The sequence below is a fragment of the Ictidomys tridecemlineatus genome, chromosome 3 (genome assembly GCF_052094955.1).
Source record: "Ictidomys tridecemlineatus isolate mIctTri1 chromosome 3, mIctTri1.hap1, whole genome shotgun sequence".
Classification (NCBI taxonomy): domain Eukaryota; kingdom Metazoa; phylum Chordata; class Mammalia; order Rodentia; family Sciuridae; genus Ictidomys; species Ictidomys tridecemlineatus.
In genome coordinates, this window is record NC_135479.1 from 143,757,299 (window position 1) to 143,769,905 (window position 12,607).

Here is a 12,607-nt window from a genome sequence, read left to right on the forward strand (position 1 = left end):
CAGCGCCACAGCTCAGGCCTTTCCCCCAGGCCCCATGCACTTTGCAAGTAAAAGCTTCCAAGAGGCCACTTAGGCATGGACACTGTAGTGGGTGGACAGCTTTTGATTTTTGCTGGGATACTTCAGAAAAATAGGCATTGACCAGAAATCAGAAAAAGATTTTAAATCGAAGTTTTTTACGACAGTGAAAAAAACCTCTGGGGAATGGGATGATTTTGAGAACACTTGAAACAATAATAAAGAAGCAGGGTGCCCCTTCCCACGCTGGCACCTTTGGCATTCTGCCTTTGGGATCCAATAGCCGTGGCCCTATGGAAACAGCGGCAGCCCTGAGGCGAGCCTCCCTGCTGGGTCTTTGTGTCTTCTCACTGTCCCAGTGTTGTAGTGCAGTCCAAGGGCCACGGTCACATGGCCCCTGGCTCTGCTGCAAGGGCTGCAGGGTTTTGTTTTCTGTAGATGAAGACAGGCTGGCACAGAGCAGCGGCCACTCTGCTCGTCTGAACTGGACATGATGTTGCTCACAGGGGCCACATCAGGCCACAGACCATGAGGGCCGAGCTCACTAAGGGCCTTGGAGGCCGTGGGGGGCAGAACTGGCTACAAAGTCTGTGGGACATGGTACGAAATGAAATTGTACAGTTTATGTTAAAATTTATTAGAAATATCAAGACCCCCAACAACAGAGCCTAAATTTAAGCTCCCAACCTTCTGAGCAGGACTTCATGGCACATGCCCAGGAGGCCAGCCCATAATGACAGGGGGCCTGCCCCCTTTTGGCTGAAAGAGAAGGGGTCTGTCAATTTTTCTGATCCTGGAGATGAGGTAAGGGTGCACTTCCAGTTGGGATCAGTGTGATTTTTTTTTTTAGCCTCCCAGAATGCAGATGTCCCTCCTCTCTGGCTGATCTTTCTCCAGGGTTTACAGTGGGTCTTTGGCAACCAGGTGTGCTGCCGAGTGAGTATGTGGGTATGTCCCTGTGGCTATTTGTTGAAGGAAACACATTTCAGAACATGTCCAAGATGTCGAAATCCACTTGTGTTCACTGAATGTTGTGCCAAATACTGTGCTCACCCAGGAGGTGAAGGTGAGGCCCACAAGCAGGGGCTCAGGTTCCTGTGCACAGAGGCATCATGCAGATGAATCAACCCCGTATCATGACCAGGGCCATGACAAAGAGGGTGTGGTGCTTCAGGAGCCCCAAGGAAGAAAGGCCCAGCATCACAGAGGGTGCTATCTGGATGGAGGCATAGGAAGGGAGGGTGGGTGCTCCCGTGTGTTCCCACTGGTGGGCGTAGCAGGTGCAAAGCAGCAAGATGAGTCTGCTGGGTGTGAAGAGTGTCGCCCTTTGCAGCTGAGGGTGATTTCCATGGAGGTAAAAGGAGGGGCTTGGGGACTGAGGGGAGAGTGGCTCCCAGGCCACACTGATAGGACATAAGTGCCAAGCTAAGAGGCCTGGCCACTGTTTGGCAGGTGGGTTCCATTCTTAGATGCCACAGGTTAGGAAGGCTAAGGACCACTACCCCTCCAGGAATAGGGATAGCTAGACAGGAATCTGGAACTCACTAGGAGAAGAGGGATTAGGAAAAGCAGACAGTGTTCAACTCTCAGCAGGTATCTCAGGTCTGGCCTGGGGATGCGTTTGTGGCCTGTTTGGGGAGTGGGGGACAGCTGGCTCATGTGCATCTCATTTCTTCGTATTTGCAGCTTCCTGCAGAAGTGGTGGAGGCTCAGGCAGTGACTTATGGTCCCATCCAATCAGGGGTAGAGTTCTGTGATCACCCTATGTTCTCTGGCTTAAGACTTTTGTCCAACAAGAAGTAGGAGAGGTGGCAGGAAGTGAGGGACAAGGATATCCTCAAAGAAGAATCCTCCTTAAATAAAACTCTGAGGTTTTGTTTAAATTCAACGAGGTTCTCTTTGTAAGGGTTTAGGGGCTCCTCTACTTTTCCTCCCCTGGTCCAGCAAGGCTGAGTGGACCCAGTCACTGGAAGTCGTTCTCATTAACAGGTCCTTGACAAATCAGTATGCAAGTGGCTGGCTGTACGGCTAGCACCACCGCCCAGCACAAGAGGCCCAGTGAGCGCCTGTCACCGGCTTCCCACAGCACTCCCCATCCCCACCCCTTTCCACTCTTCTGGGCTCTATACCCTGTGCCCACCCCAGCTCTTTGTTTTGTTTGAGATCTGAGTGGACTTGGCATCCACATAGCCCCAGGGTTGGTGGGTTTGGGTGGGGGCTGGGCAGCCCTTTTGAAAGGGTAGACCAGGCCAGCAGCCCTGCAGGGAACCAGGAGCATCCCAATGAGATTAAATCACCAGTCTGGGCAGGAGGGCCACCTTGTCTGTGACCTTCCTCTGGAATCTTGGAATGGGAGACCGGAAAGTCTCCAGGAACATGGGGCCCTCAATATCAGTACTGAGTTGGAGTCCTCAGTCGCCAGGGGAGAGCAGCAAAGAAGCCGTGTTCCAGCTGCATTCCAGCCTCTCTGGAGTCTTTCCCAATTCAGTAGGGAAACCAGACTCTGAAAGGAGGGGTAAGCGAGCAGATTTACTTGCTGTTCCCCGAGTATTTTTTATAGCATTCCTGTGTCCAGCAGGAGCTGGGGCCCGACAGAGTGTCCTCTGGTTATCAGGCAACAAGCTGCAGGCCCCGCAGCGAAGGGTCACACCGATAGCACTTCTGTTGCAGCAGCTTTGGCTGAGGAGGGCCGTCAGGACCTACAGGCCCCTTGCCTGCCCAGCTAGGCAGGTGGTGTGAGAGTTTCCACATCCTGGGCAATGTGGGTGCCAGCTCAGATTCAGAGGCCCCCTGACACCTCTACTTATCCTGGACAAACATAAGCCACTGTCAAGACTTGGGAGATTTGGTTCTCTCTTTCCTTACTTTATCCCTCGCCATGGGGCCGTCTGCATGGGGGAAGGTTATGCTCACAGATGGACACTCCCCACAGTCTCTCAGTAATTAAATGCCTTTGGCTCTTATTCCACTTATGACCTACAGATGCCTTTGTGGGGCAGAGGCTGTTCATTTAACAAGCAAGTCGTAGCTCTAGGATGTGGCAGCTTCAAGCACGTCACTTTTTCTCTCTGGATTTCTCGCTGGGTCTCAGAGAAAGGGAGACATTGACCCCTGGAAGGCTGTTTCCCTCTTTATTTTTGACTATTTGGGGGCGGGGGTACTCGGGTTGAAAACAGGGCTTTTTGCATGCTAGGCAAGTGCTCTACTTTGGAGCTACATCCCCGGCCCTTCCCTCTGCCTTCCTGATGGCTCCATGGATGATACTGGTTGAACAAAGCCCCCAGCCCCTTCCCATCTACAGGCTCAAATCATTCCCAACCCAAGGCAGATAGGTTTGGAGAAGCCTCTGGCCACCACTTTGGGGTCACTATGGTAAGAAGGCTGGCACTCCCTTTGTGCCCAGATCTGGACACTGGCTTCCACCCTGTGCCTCCTTCTAGCAGGCGATGTGCTAAGGAGAACACACAGCTGATTCTAGACGAGCCCCATCCCCACCTGCTGTGTGCCCATGGCCAAGTTCACAGTCCTTCCAACCCTGTGGTCTCCCTGGTGAAATGAGGAGGCCTCCTAAAAGAGTTGCTTGAGACACTGCTCAGCACAGTGCTGGCTGCATAGTAGGCTCTCAGCCGCTGCTGACCATTAGTGTCATCAACAGATTTCGGTGCCCAGCAGATCCCCGTCTTGTTTCCTCATCTTGAACGTGCCTCTTTGGACCTCAGGGCCGAGAAACTGAACCTTCATCTTGTTTTTGCCAGTCTTTCCCTTTTTTGTCCCCCACCTCCCTCCCCATGGAGGGTGAGGTAGGATAGTCTAGCCTGGGTACAGCTGGCTGGTCATCCCAGTGTCCCCTGACCCTGTGTACCTGCCATTGTTCTCAGCACACTTACCCCAAAGTACCTCCTACCAGTGTCTTGACCAGTGTCTGTTGCTGAGAGCTTTGGGCCATGGTTTGCTGCCAAGTAGGACTTTTTTCAGGACCCAGAGAGTCTGATCCGTCCTGCTCAGTCCCACCACCCTGGGTGTCCCTAAATGTCACAGAATCTGGGAAGAAACCTTTTTGAGGTACAGCTCTCAGAGTAATAAGGATCTGTAAAACATTTAGAAATAGGCATTTTGGGTGTTCTCAAAAAATAACATTATTTCCTGAGGAGTGTCCAGTAAAGTAAAGTAATTGGTAACTTTTTAAGATCAGCCTTACTCCAACCCAAATGATAGAATTAAGAATAGCATGGGGCTGGGTTGTGACTCAGTGGTGGGCGCACTTGCTTAGCATGTGGGAGGCACTGGGTTTGATTCTCAGCACCACATACAAATATATAAAATAAAGGTCCATCAACAACTAAAAAATATTAAAAATAGACAAATAAATAATTTGAATTTAAAAAAAAAAGAATAGCAATACTAACAGAGGTTCCTAACCCATCCTGAGTTTCAGAATGATTTAAGGAATTTTTTGGAAAACAAAGACATCCAGGCCCAGACACAGTGGGCCAGTTTGTGAGGTGGGGCAGGCTGAGCCAGGCCTGTCTTTTGGGGAGCAGGGAGAGCTCCACCCCGGAGAAGCACTTCTCCTGGTGTTTCATCATGCCAGCTCCCTCTCTGGATTTCCATAGAATTTACAGTGACTGCTCTGAGGTCCTTCTGGGTGATTCCATCTCCACATGCCTCCTTCCCTCAGTGCAGGGAGAGGCAGAGGGTGGGGAGTCAGGCTCTAGTTCCTAGAAGAATCAGAGTGAGCCTCTTTCTTGCTTCCCTCCCCCTCCAGCCTGGTGGGCAGCTGACAGGCATCTCTGCCATCCCACCCTCTGCCGCCCTCCTAGGTCCACTTTGTTGCCTGACTCCAAGGCAACCTGTGAGAAGCTCCCAAGTTAGAAACACTTCCTTACGTGATTTTTTTTTTTTTTTTTTTTTTTTGGTGGTATTGGGAATTAAATCCAGAGGTACTAAACCACTGAGCTATATTCTGGCCCTTTTTATTTTATTTTATTTTTTTAAATTTTGATACGGGGTCTTGCTAAATTGCCCAGGCTGGCCTCAAACTTGCAATCCTCCCACCTCTACCTTCTAAGTAGCTGGGATTATAGGTGTGCACCATAAAACCTGCCCTTACATGCTTTGTTTAAAAAGAAAGTCTATCCACATTGTGACATGTTTCATCAGACAGTGACTCTAAGACCTAAGGGCCATGGGCTGACTGGGCAAGAGGTAGCTGTGGGAACCACTCCCAGAGAACTGACGCATGGGGTGGAGGGCAGGGTTCAGGTGTGTCTGTGGAGATCTCAGGCATCAGCCCATCCCTTCTCTAGCAGAGGATGAGCCCCTGTCTCAGAAGGACAGGCAGGTGCCATTGACCTCCTGCATCCAGCACCATGGCCTGGCATAGAGAGTGCCCACAAAATATTTGCTAAGATGAGGTGCTTTTGAAATGGGGAGGACAGAGGTGTACTGCAGTGGAGGTGGGAAGAGGGTAGGATAGAAGTGTAAAGGGAGAATAAGAACTGTGTCAACTCAGTGACCCCTTGTGCCTTTCTTGGATGTCCCTCTCCTCAGAGTGGTGAGCCAAGATCATATAATAAATGCTCAAGAACCCAAAGAACCAAGCACAGTGCCTGTCAAGTGTGAGCCAGCAGGTGCAGGGGCTTGCCCATCCTGTGGCCTCCTCCGAGGCTCTGCGGCTTCTCCCTGTGTGGTTGGGAGGCTCAGGCTTGCCTTGGCCACAGTGTCCCCTCTCTTCCCTTTTCCCAGGCGTCCTTTGAGGTGTCAGTGGAGGCCCGGAGCTGCCCCAGCAGACCCGTGGAGCACACGTTCACCCTGCGGCCTGTGGGGTTCCGGGACAGCCTGCAGGTGAGGGTCACCTACAACTGCACCTGCGGCTGCAGCGCGGGGCTGGAGCCCGACAGCGCCAGATGCAGTGGGAACGGGACCTACATCTGCGGCCTCTGCGAGTGCAACCCCAGCTACCTGGGCACCAGGTGCGAGTGCCAGGAGGGGGAGAACCAGAGCGTGTACCAGAACCTGTGCCGGGAGGCAGAGGGCAAGCCACTGTGCAGCGGGCGAGGCGAGTGCAGCTGCAACCAGTGCTCCTGCTTCGAGAGCGAGTTCGGGAAGATCTACGGGCCTTTCTGCGAGTGCGATAACTTCTCCTGTGCCAGGAACAAGGGCGTCCTCTGCTCAGGTAGGCGTCCCGCACCCAGGCCCAGAGGCTGCTAGGATATCTTCCCAAAGCCTGCCTGTCTCTCAGGGTGGCTGTGAGAAGTGTCACTGCCACAGATGGGAGGTGACAGTGCACAAGCCTTGCCGACCGCTAGGCACAGGGGTGGGGACCTGTGCATGGAATACAAAGCAGAAGGCACTGCCACATGGCGGAGCTGTGCCTGTGGGTCATCCAGCCCATGCTGCACTTCAGCAGGACTTGCCTGCAAGACAGTGGATTATAGGTGTGCACCTCCTGGGACATGGCTGTTTATGGCCTGAGCTGGTTATGGCCTCCCGTTGTTAGATATAGTATTCATTTCTTATTGCTTCTCTAACAAGTCACCATAAAACCAAATGACTTAAAACAGTTATTTTCTTTTAGTCTGAAATGGATCTTATTTGGCCAAAATCAAGGTGTCCTCAGGGTTGCGTTCCTCCTAGAAGGTCTAGGGGAGAATCCATTTTTTTTAACCTCTTTTCTGGCTGCTAGAGGCTGCCTGTATTCTTGTTTGCAGCTCCTTCCTCCATTTGCAAAGCCAGCCACCTCAGATCTTCCTCTGACCTGTGACCTCTGCTTCTGTTGTCACATCTCTTCCTCTGATGCCCCTGCCTTCTTTTATAGACCTTTGTGGGCATCTTGGACTCTGGATAACCAGGACAGTCTCCCTTTTCAAGTTTCTTAACTGAATCGCGGCTTCAAAGTCCCTTTACCATGTAAGGTAACAGTCGTGTAAAGTGCCAGGGACTAGATAGGCCATCTTGGGGGCAGCTGTTATTCAGGTCAGAGGCCTGGGTTAGACGTCCTTCTTTGCATCAAACAGAAACTTGTTTCTCAGTAACTTCCACCTACTGATTCACGTTCTAGACCCTCGTCCACATGGCGACCTGTCAGATGTCTGAAAGCTGCTATATGCCTCCCTGTTGGCTCTTATCCAGGCTGGACTCTCCTTTCTCTGAGGGCCCTGTCACTTATTCAGGCTTCACAGAATGGAGCACATGACTTGTCGCTCTGGATAATGAAGGCTCAGTGAGAGCATTCACTTCCTGTGGTGCGGACACCCTGCTGCCATCCTGCATCCTAACAATACATTCACTTTTCTTTTCCATTCGACAGTCACATTATACCCTTGAGCTTGTTTTTTAACTTGATACCAAAAGTTTGAGGTATTTATTTGTTTATTTCAGTACTGGAGATGGAACCCAGGAGTGCTCTACCTCTGAGCTACATCCCCCGTTCTTTTTATTTTGAGACAGGGTCTCGCTAACTTGCCAAGGCTGGCCTTGAACTTTGAATTTTCCTGCCTCAGCTTCCCAAATAGCTGAGATTATAGGCATGCACCACTGTGTCTGGCTCTAGCCAAGCTAAGTTTTTATTGTGTGATGTTTGAGCACTTTTTTTTTTTTCCTTTTTAATCTAAGCACAGGGGTTTTCACTGATTCCTATTCAATTACAAATTGGCAATTCCTATTCTGGAGTTACATTCTGATAAGATACTTTAAAATTGTATCTCAACCCAGCCATTTCTACTCAGCACCATGCCATCTGCAAATAAGCAGAAAAATTTTAGATAGGACTATAGTTTCCTTTATGGATTGTTTATTCTGTGGCTTCTTGGATTCCCTCCTTGAGAGTAGTCTTCTAGTTGGGAAGGGTTGACTTGAAAGGAACTTGGGATTAAGCTGCAAAAGAAGGCATGAAGTAAGGCGTGTGTGGAGCAAATCAGGAACCTGTAAACAACATGTACCCTGAGAGGAGTACCTATCCTCCCATGGAAGAAACAAGTGCTGAGGGCTGCAGACGTGGGTGAGCAAGGGAGGCTTCCTGGAGACAAGTGTGCGTACGCCCAAGGGTGTGGTGGTGGCAAAATGCTCCAAACTGGAACTGCCCTGGAAAGTACAGGACATTTGAATGTCATAGAGTAAAGTGGGTGGATCCAGTTAGGATTCTGTAAAATATGCAACAGGGATTGGTTCGACTTTTTCTCCATCCTGGTGATGATGGATTGGTATGAGCTGGACGGTTCTGTCTGGGTTAGCAGGAAAAGCATGAGCTCAGGAGCAGCAGGCCTCTGCCTGAATCCCCTAATGCCACATGCTGAGGTGAGACTTTGGGCAGAGTTGTTGTAAAAGAGGAGAAGGTACATGAAGCACCTCACATGTTGCCTGGCACAAAAGAGGGGCTGACCCACCACTGGCTCCTGCCCGAGTCAGTGCCACAGCCCCTGGGGAGCTGCAGCTGATACCCAGTGTGCAGTGGTGGGATTCCTAGGCTTTGCCTAAGGAAGCCCAGCGTGGTGGGATGGAGTTTCCATTCCACTTAGCAGCCACAGTAAGAGCTCCTTGAAGCTCAGCTGTGTCGGTAATGGACTTCGAGCAGTGTTCATCTTTAAACAATGATTATCAAACATCCCTGTGTGCTCCCTCCTTCCACCTCAGGAGCCAGAAATAACCCTCGGAAATGTTTTCGCCCCAGAAGTTTGTTCACATCCATGCGGCCTGGAGCAAATTTGCCTGTGCCTACTCCATTTCCAGTTTATCACCCTCAGACACAGATTGTGTTTAGATGTTTTGTTTTCCCCTGTCTAAAATGGGACCAACTCCATTCGGTTCTGCAGTACTTTGAGAATGGAAGAAGGCATGGATGAAAGACCTGAATAGAACACAAAGCCGGGCAGGCACAGGGCAATGGGTGGATGAGGTGTGAGTGGCCCTCAGTGGAGAAAACTCATCATTTTGGAAACAAATATTCTGAGGTTGAGTGAGCACATATGTTTTTGGTTTAACCACTGTAATCCAGAGTTCTTCTGAATTAATTTTACATTTCAGAATTCTGTCAAACCCTGTGTCTGAAAGCCCCTGGGTGCCCACTCTCTCACCTTCACTTGTACAATCCTGTGACCTCTGGAGGCTTTTGCAGGTCATGGGGTGGGGAAATTGGAGGGCTGCCGGACCCGGAGTCTCCCGTGTGAGTGGTGCTTCAACTCTAACTTCCTGGGATTGCTGAGATGGAGCCCCCCACTGCCATCCCTATTGGAAAAGCCATGTGTATTCAGTAAAGAAAACTTGCAAAATGTAAGGAAACTGATGGATGTGCCATCAGATGGGGCCATCTGACTCCTTCTTGGTGAGCAGGATTGATGTGGACCATCTGGTAAATTAGTCAAGGGCATTTTTTCACCCTCTCTGTTTCACATGCACCCTTTTAAAGTGTGTGTTTAATCAAGAGAACAACATTTCCAGGAAATTAACGGGTTATTCTTCGATCCAGAATATTCTGAAGAATAGAAATAAATTTTTAAAATCATCCATAATTTCATCACTCATATTTTACAAGGTTAGTTTCTTTCCTTCCAAACTTTTTTTCTTTTCCTTTTTTTTTTGTTTTGTTTTGTTGAGGCACAAGCAGAGATTTATTTAGGAGAGCAAAGATGATGCACTCAAAGGGAAAGAGACAGTGCAGGCTATCTTAGAGAAAAAGCTTCCTTCCAAACTTTTTCCTAAGTTGGGGAGGGGGGGATACATATAATTTCATATCTTGCTTTTTTTTCTGGATAATATTACATCTAGAGAAGCATTGGAAGTTGAGTTGCTTTGGTAAATCATCTATTAGAACATTTTGACTTTCTTTCCATTGCACAACCAACTAGCCTTTTCTACCCCCTTACTTTAAAAGCCACAGGTAGTTGACATGTACCGCTATCCAAGTCTCCTGGAGAAAATGGTTTCTGGAATGAGATCATTGCTGTTAATTTAAGAAGGACTGAAAGCCGAGCCCAGCTCCAGGCAGGACTCGATGACACAGATTCCTGCCACGGCTCCCCACACGCTGTGGCGGGCTCTTCCTTGTGTCTCAAACCCTCCAGCTCCCCTTCTGGAGGCCTCTGTGAGCGCCGGCATCCACTTGTTGGGCATCGTGGTCAGCGGGGGCTCCTGCACCATTAGAGCTGTGCGAGTTGGTTTCGAGCCCTGGGTTGTTGGGTCGTTTGGGGCATTTGAGGGAGCAAAGCCTATTTCCCAACCACTGCTTTGCTGCTGCAGATGCTGACTCAGGCCCACCGCAGCTGACCTCAGCATCCTCCCGCAGTTCTTCTCACCCCTCTCCCCGGCGCCTGTCCTAGAAGAAGATCGTGTGGTTGTGGTTTGTTTTCAGAGGGGAACTGAGGGGTACGCTTGTAAAAGCTGCTGAGGCAGCAGCAGAATCTTTGGGGACACTGAGAGAAGCTCCTTCCATCCCTCTGGCTTGCCTTCTACAAGAGGCTTAGAGTCCTTGCACCCTACTGAGAGCCAGAACTGCGGGCGAAACACAGTGATCACAGATTTGGAATAGGTTTTCTGTCATAAAAATGAGTCGTGAAGCAGATCAGACGCAGATCTGGAAGCAATTGAACAGCCCTGTGGTTGCTTTGTGACTCTTGCTGTGGGAACACATGTGTGATGGGTCCCTGGAGGCTCCACTGGTTTCTGGAAACAGCATATCATAGAGAATGATTCTGTCCACAGTCTAGTTCTGTGTGTGAGGGGAGCTTTATGGGCTATTGTGAGGGTTTCTGTTTCTTTGGAGTCTTGCAAAAGTGTTGACGCTTTAGAGTCCCTTTGAATATGAGAAGTAGGACATGGTCTGTTTAGTTGTTCATAATGTAATAAAAGATTCTTGCTTCAACTTTGTTCTTTGCTGTTTGTATACAAACAGTGCACCTCAGCCCAGGGACTTCTGCAGTCTCGGTGTATAAATGACCACACTGTATAATTTGCTCATCGTTAACCTACCTTTCAGGTTTCATATAATGAGAAAATTTAAATGAAAGATGTAGAATTCTGAGCAGGACACTTGACTGTGAGACCCCAAAAGTACATCTAGATAAGCTTACATCATATGTAGCTTTAAATTAGAGGTCAAGGGTCAACTGTGGCTCTCTCTCCTAAACATGAGAACATGGAGCGTGACACTAGTGGCATCATTCTTCAAAGGTCAGAGACAGATTCAAGCACAGGTTCCAGGTGTGGGCTGACAGCTCCCAGCCGAGCTCTCAGCGTTCTGTCAACCTTCTACAGATAAAGGGGCTCCTGAGGGTAAGACCTAGTTCAAGGCTTCTGGATTCTCACCAAATGAAACACTTTCCATGGCAACATCATCCAAATACGTTTAAAAGTACTTCTCAATTTACAAGGATAAGTAGGGCTTCCAAGAAGAATATAGTTTTCTACCAAGACAGAGGCGAAGGTGAGCGGGGTGAAGGGACCCATGTGCAAGGGGCAGACATGGAGTTATTTTTGTCTGATTGTGGTAGATAGTCAAGTTTGGCAGACTGTGGGGTAAGAACAGGAGACTGAGTAAGGAAGTAAGAGTAGGAAGTAAGTGGAGGCTTAAATATGAAACATTTTAAAAGCCAAGGAAAGAGTTAATTCGGTAAGCAACACTTCAAACCCAGCTTGCCCAGTGTGGAAGCCCTCTTTCAACAAACGCCTCTCTGCCATCTATATTTTTCTATCTCTAGCCTGACACCTATAACCTGAGGCAGAAACCCAGAGGTCATCTGGGCCACTCCCTCTGTCTCATCTTCCTGAGTCCTTGTCAGTCATGACACTGAAGCAGGGTATGGGTCTCAACCCATAGGAGAACTGAAGTGAAGAATGTCCTGAGAGGTGTCTCCCTCTACCCCAGTCCCACCCCCCCACCCTCCACCCCCCCACACCCCCCACACCCTCCACCCCCCCACACATCCTACCTCCCACCCCCCGCCCAGAGCCACCTCTCTACAAGGCAAATCTGATGCTCCTACCAGCTTAAGCCCCTCCCAGGACCTGTTGATTACAAGTCCACACTCTTAGCCTGGAGCATGAGGTGATCTGACCTCTTATTCTTCTGCTTCTGACCTCTTGCTTCTGACCTCTTATTCTTATCTTCCATTTGTGAAGTTTGACCCCAAGCTACTTGTTAGGGAACAGGAAATGCTGGATGACCTTGATCTGGAGAGGCTCCCTTCATCCCTCCCCACCCCCACCGCTTCACAGGTCCTTGTAGGTGGCCCTCACATCACTCATTGCAGAGTCTGGTAATTATCTGTTAACCTTCTATCTCCTAGGCTTCACCAAGAGCTCAGGAAGGTCAGAGGCCATGCTTGAATCATGGGCTGAAACCCCAGAGCTTGCATGCCGTAGACAATAAACAGTGGTTGACCAAAAATAAAAAAGGGACTTTGCACCATACTTATAGTTTTCTTTAGAAATGTTATTTTCACACTCAAAATCATAAGCCTGGGGCTCTGGTCACTGCTGTACCTTCTGTCATTCATTGCATTATAACTTGCATATTTCATAAATGACTTGTTACAAGATCATATTTTGTGGCTTCCACGCAGAGGTCTTCAAAAATTCCTTTTGAATGAACCAAGAT

At 49.3% G+C, this 12,607-nt stretch overlaps 1 protein-coding gene across 2 annotated transcripts in view; it reads left to right on the plus strand.

Annotated features, from left to right (window-relative positions):
- Itgb5 (integrin subunit beta 5) overlaps positions 1–12,607 on the plus strand; it is a 112,437-nt gene that overhangs the window by 75,821 nt on the left and 24,009 nt on the right. For both annotated transcript variants that reach the window (XM_078044063.1, XM_005338875.4), the window contains exon 10: positions 5,764–6,193. In XM_078044063.1, coding sequence (XP_077900189.1) covers positions 5,764–6,193 — 430 coding nt within the window. The remainder of the gene's footprint in view (positions 1–5,763; positions 6,194–12,607) is intronic.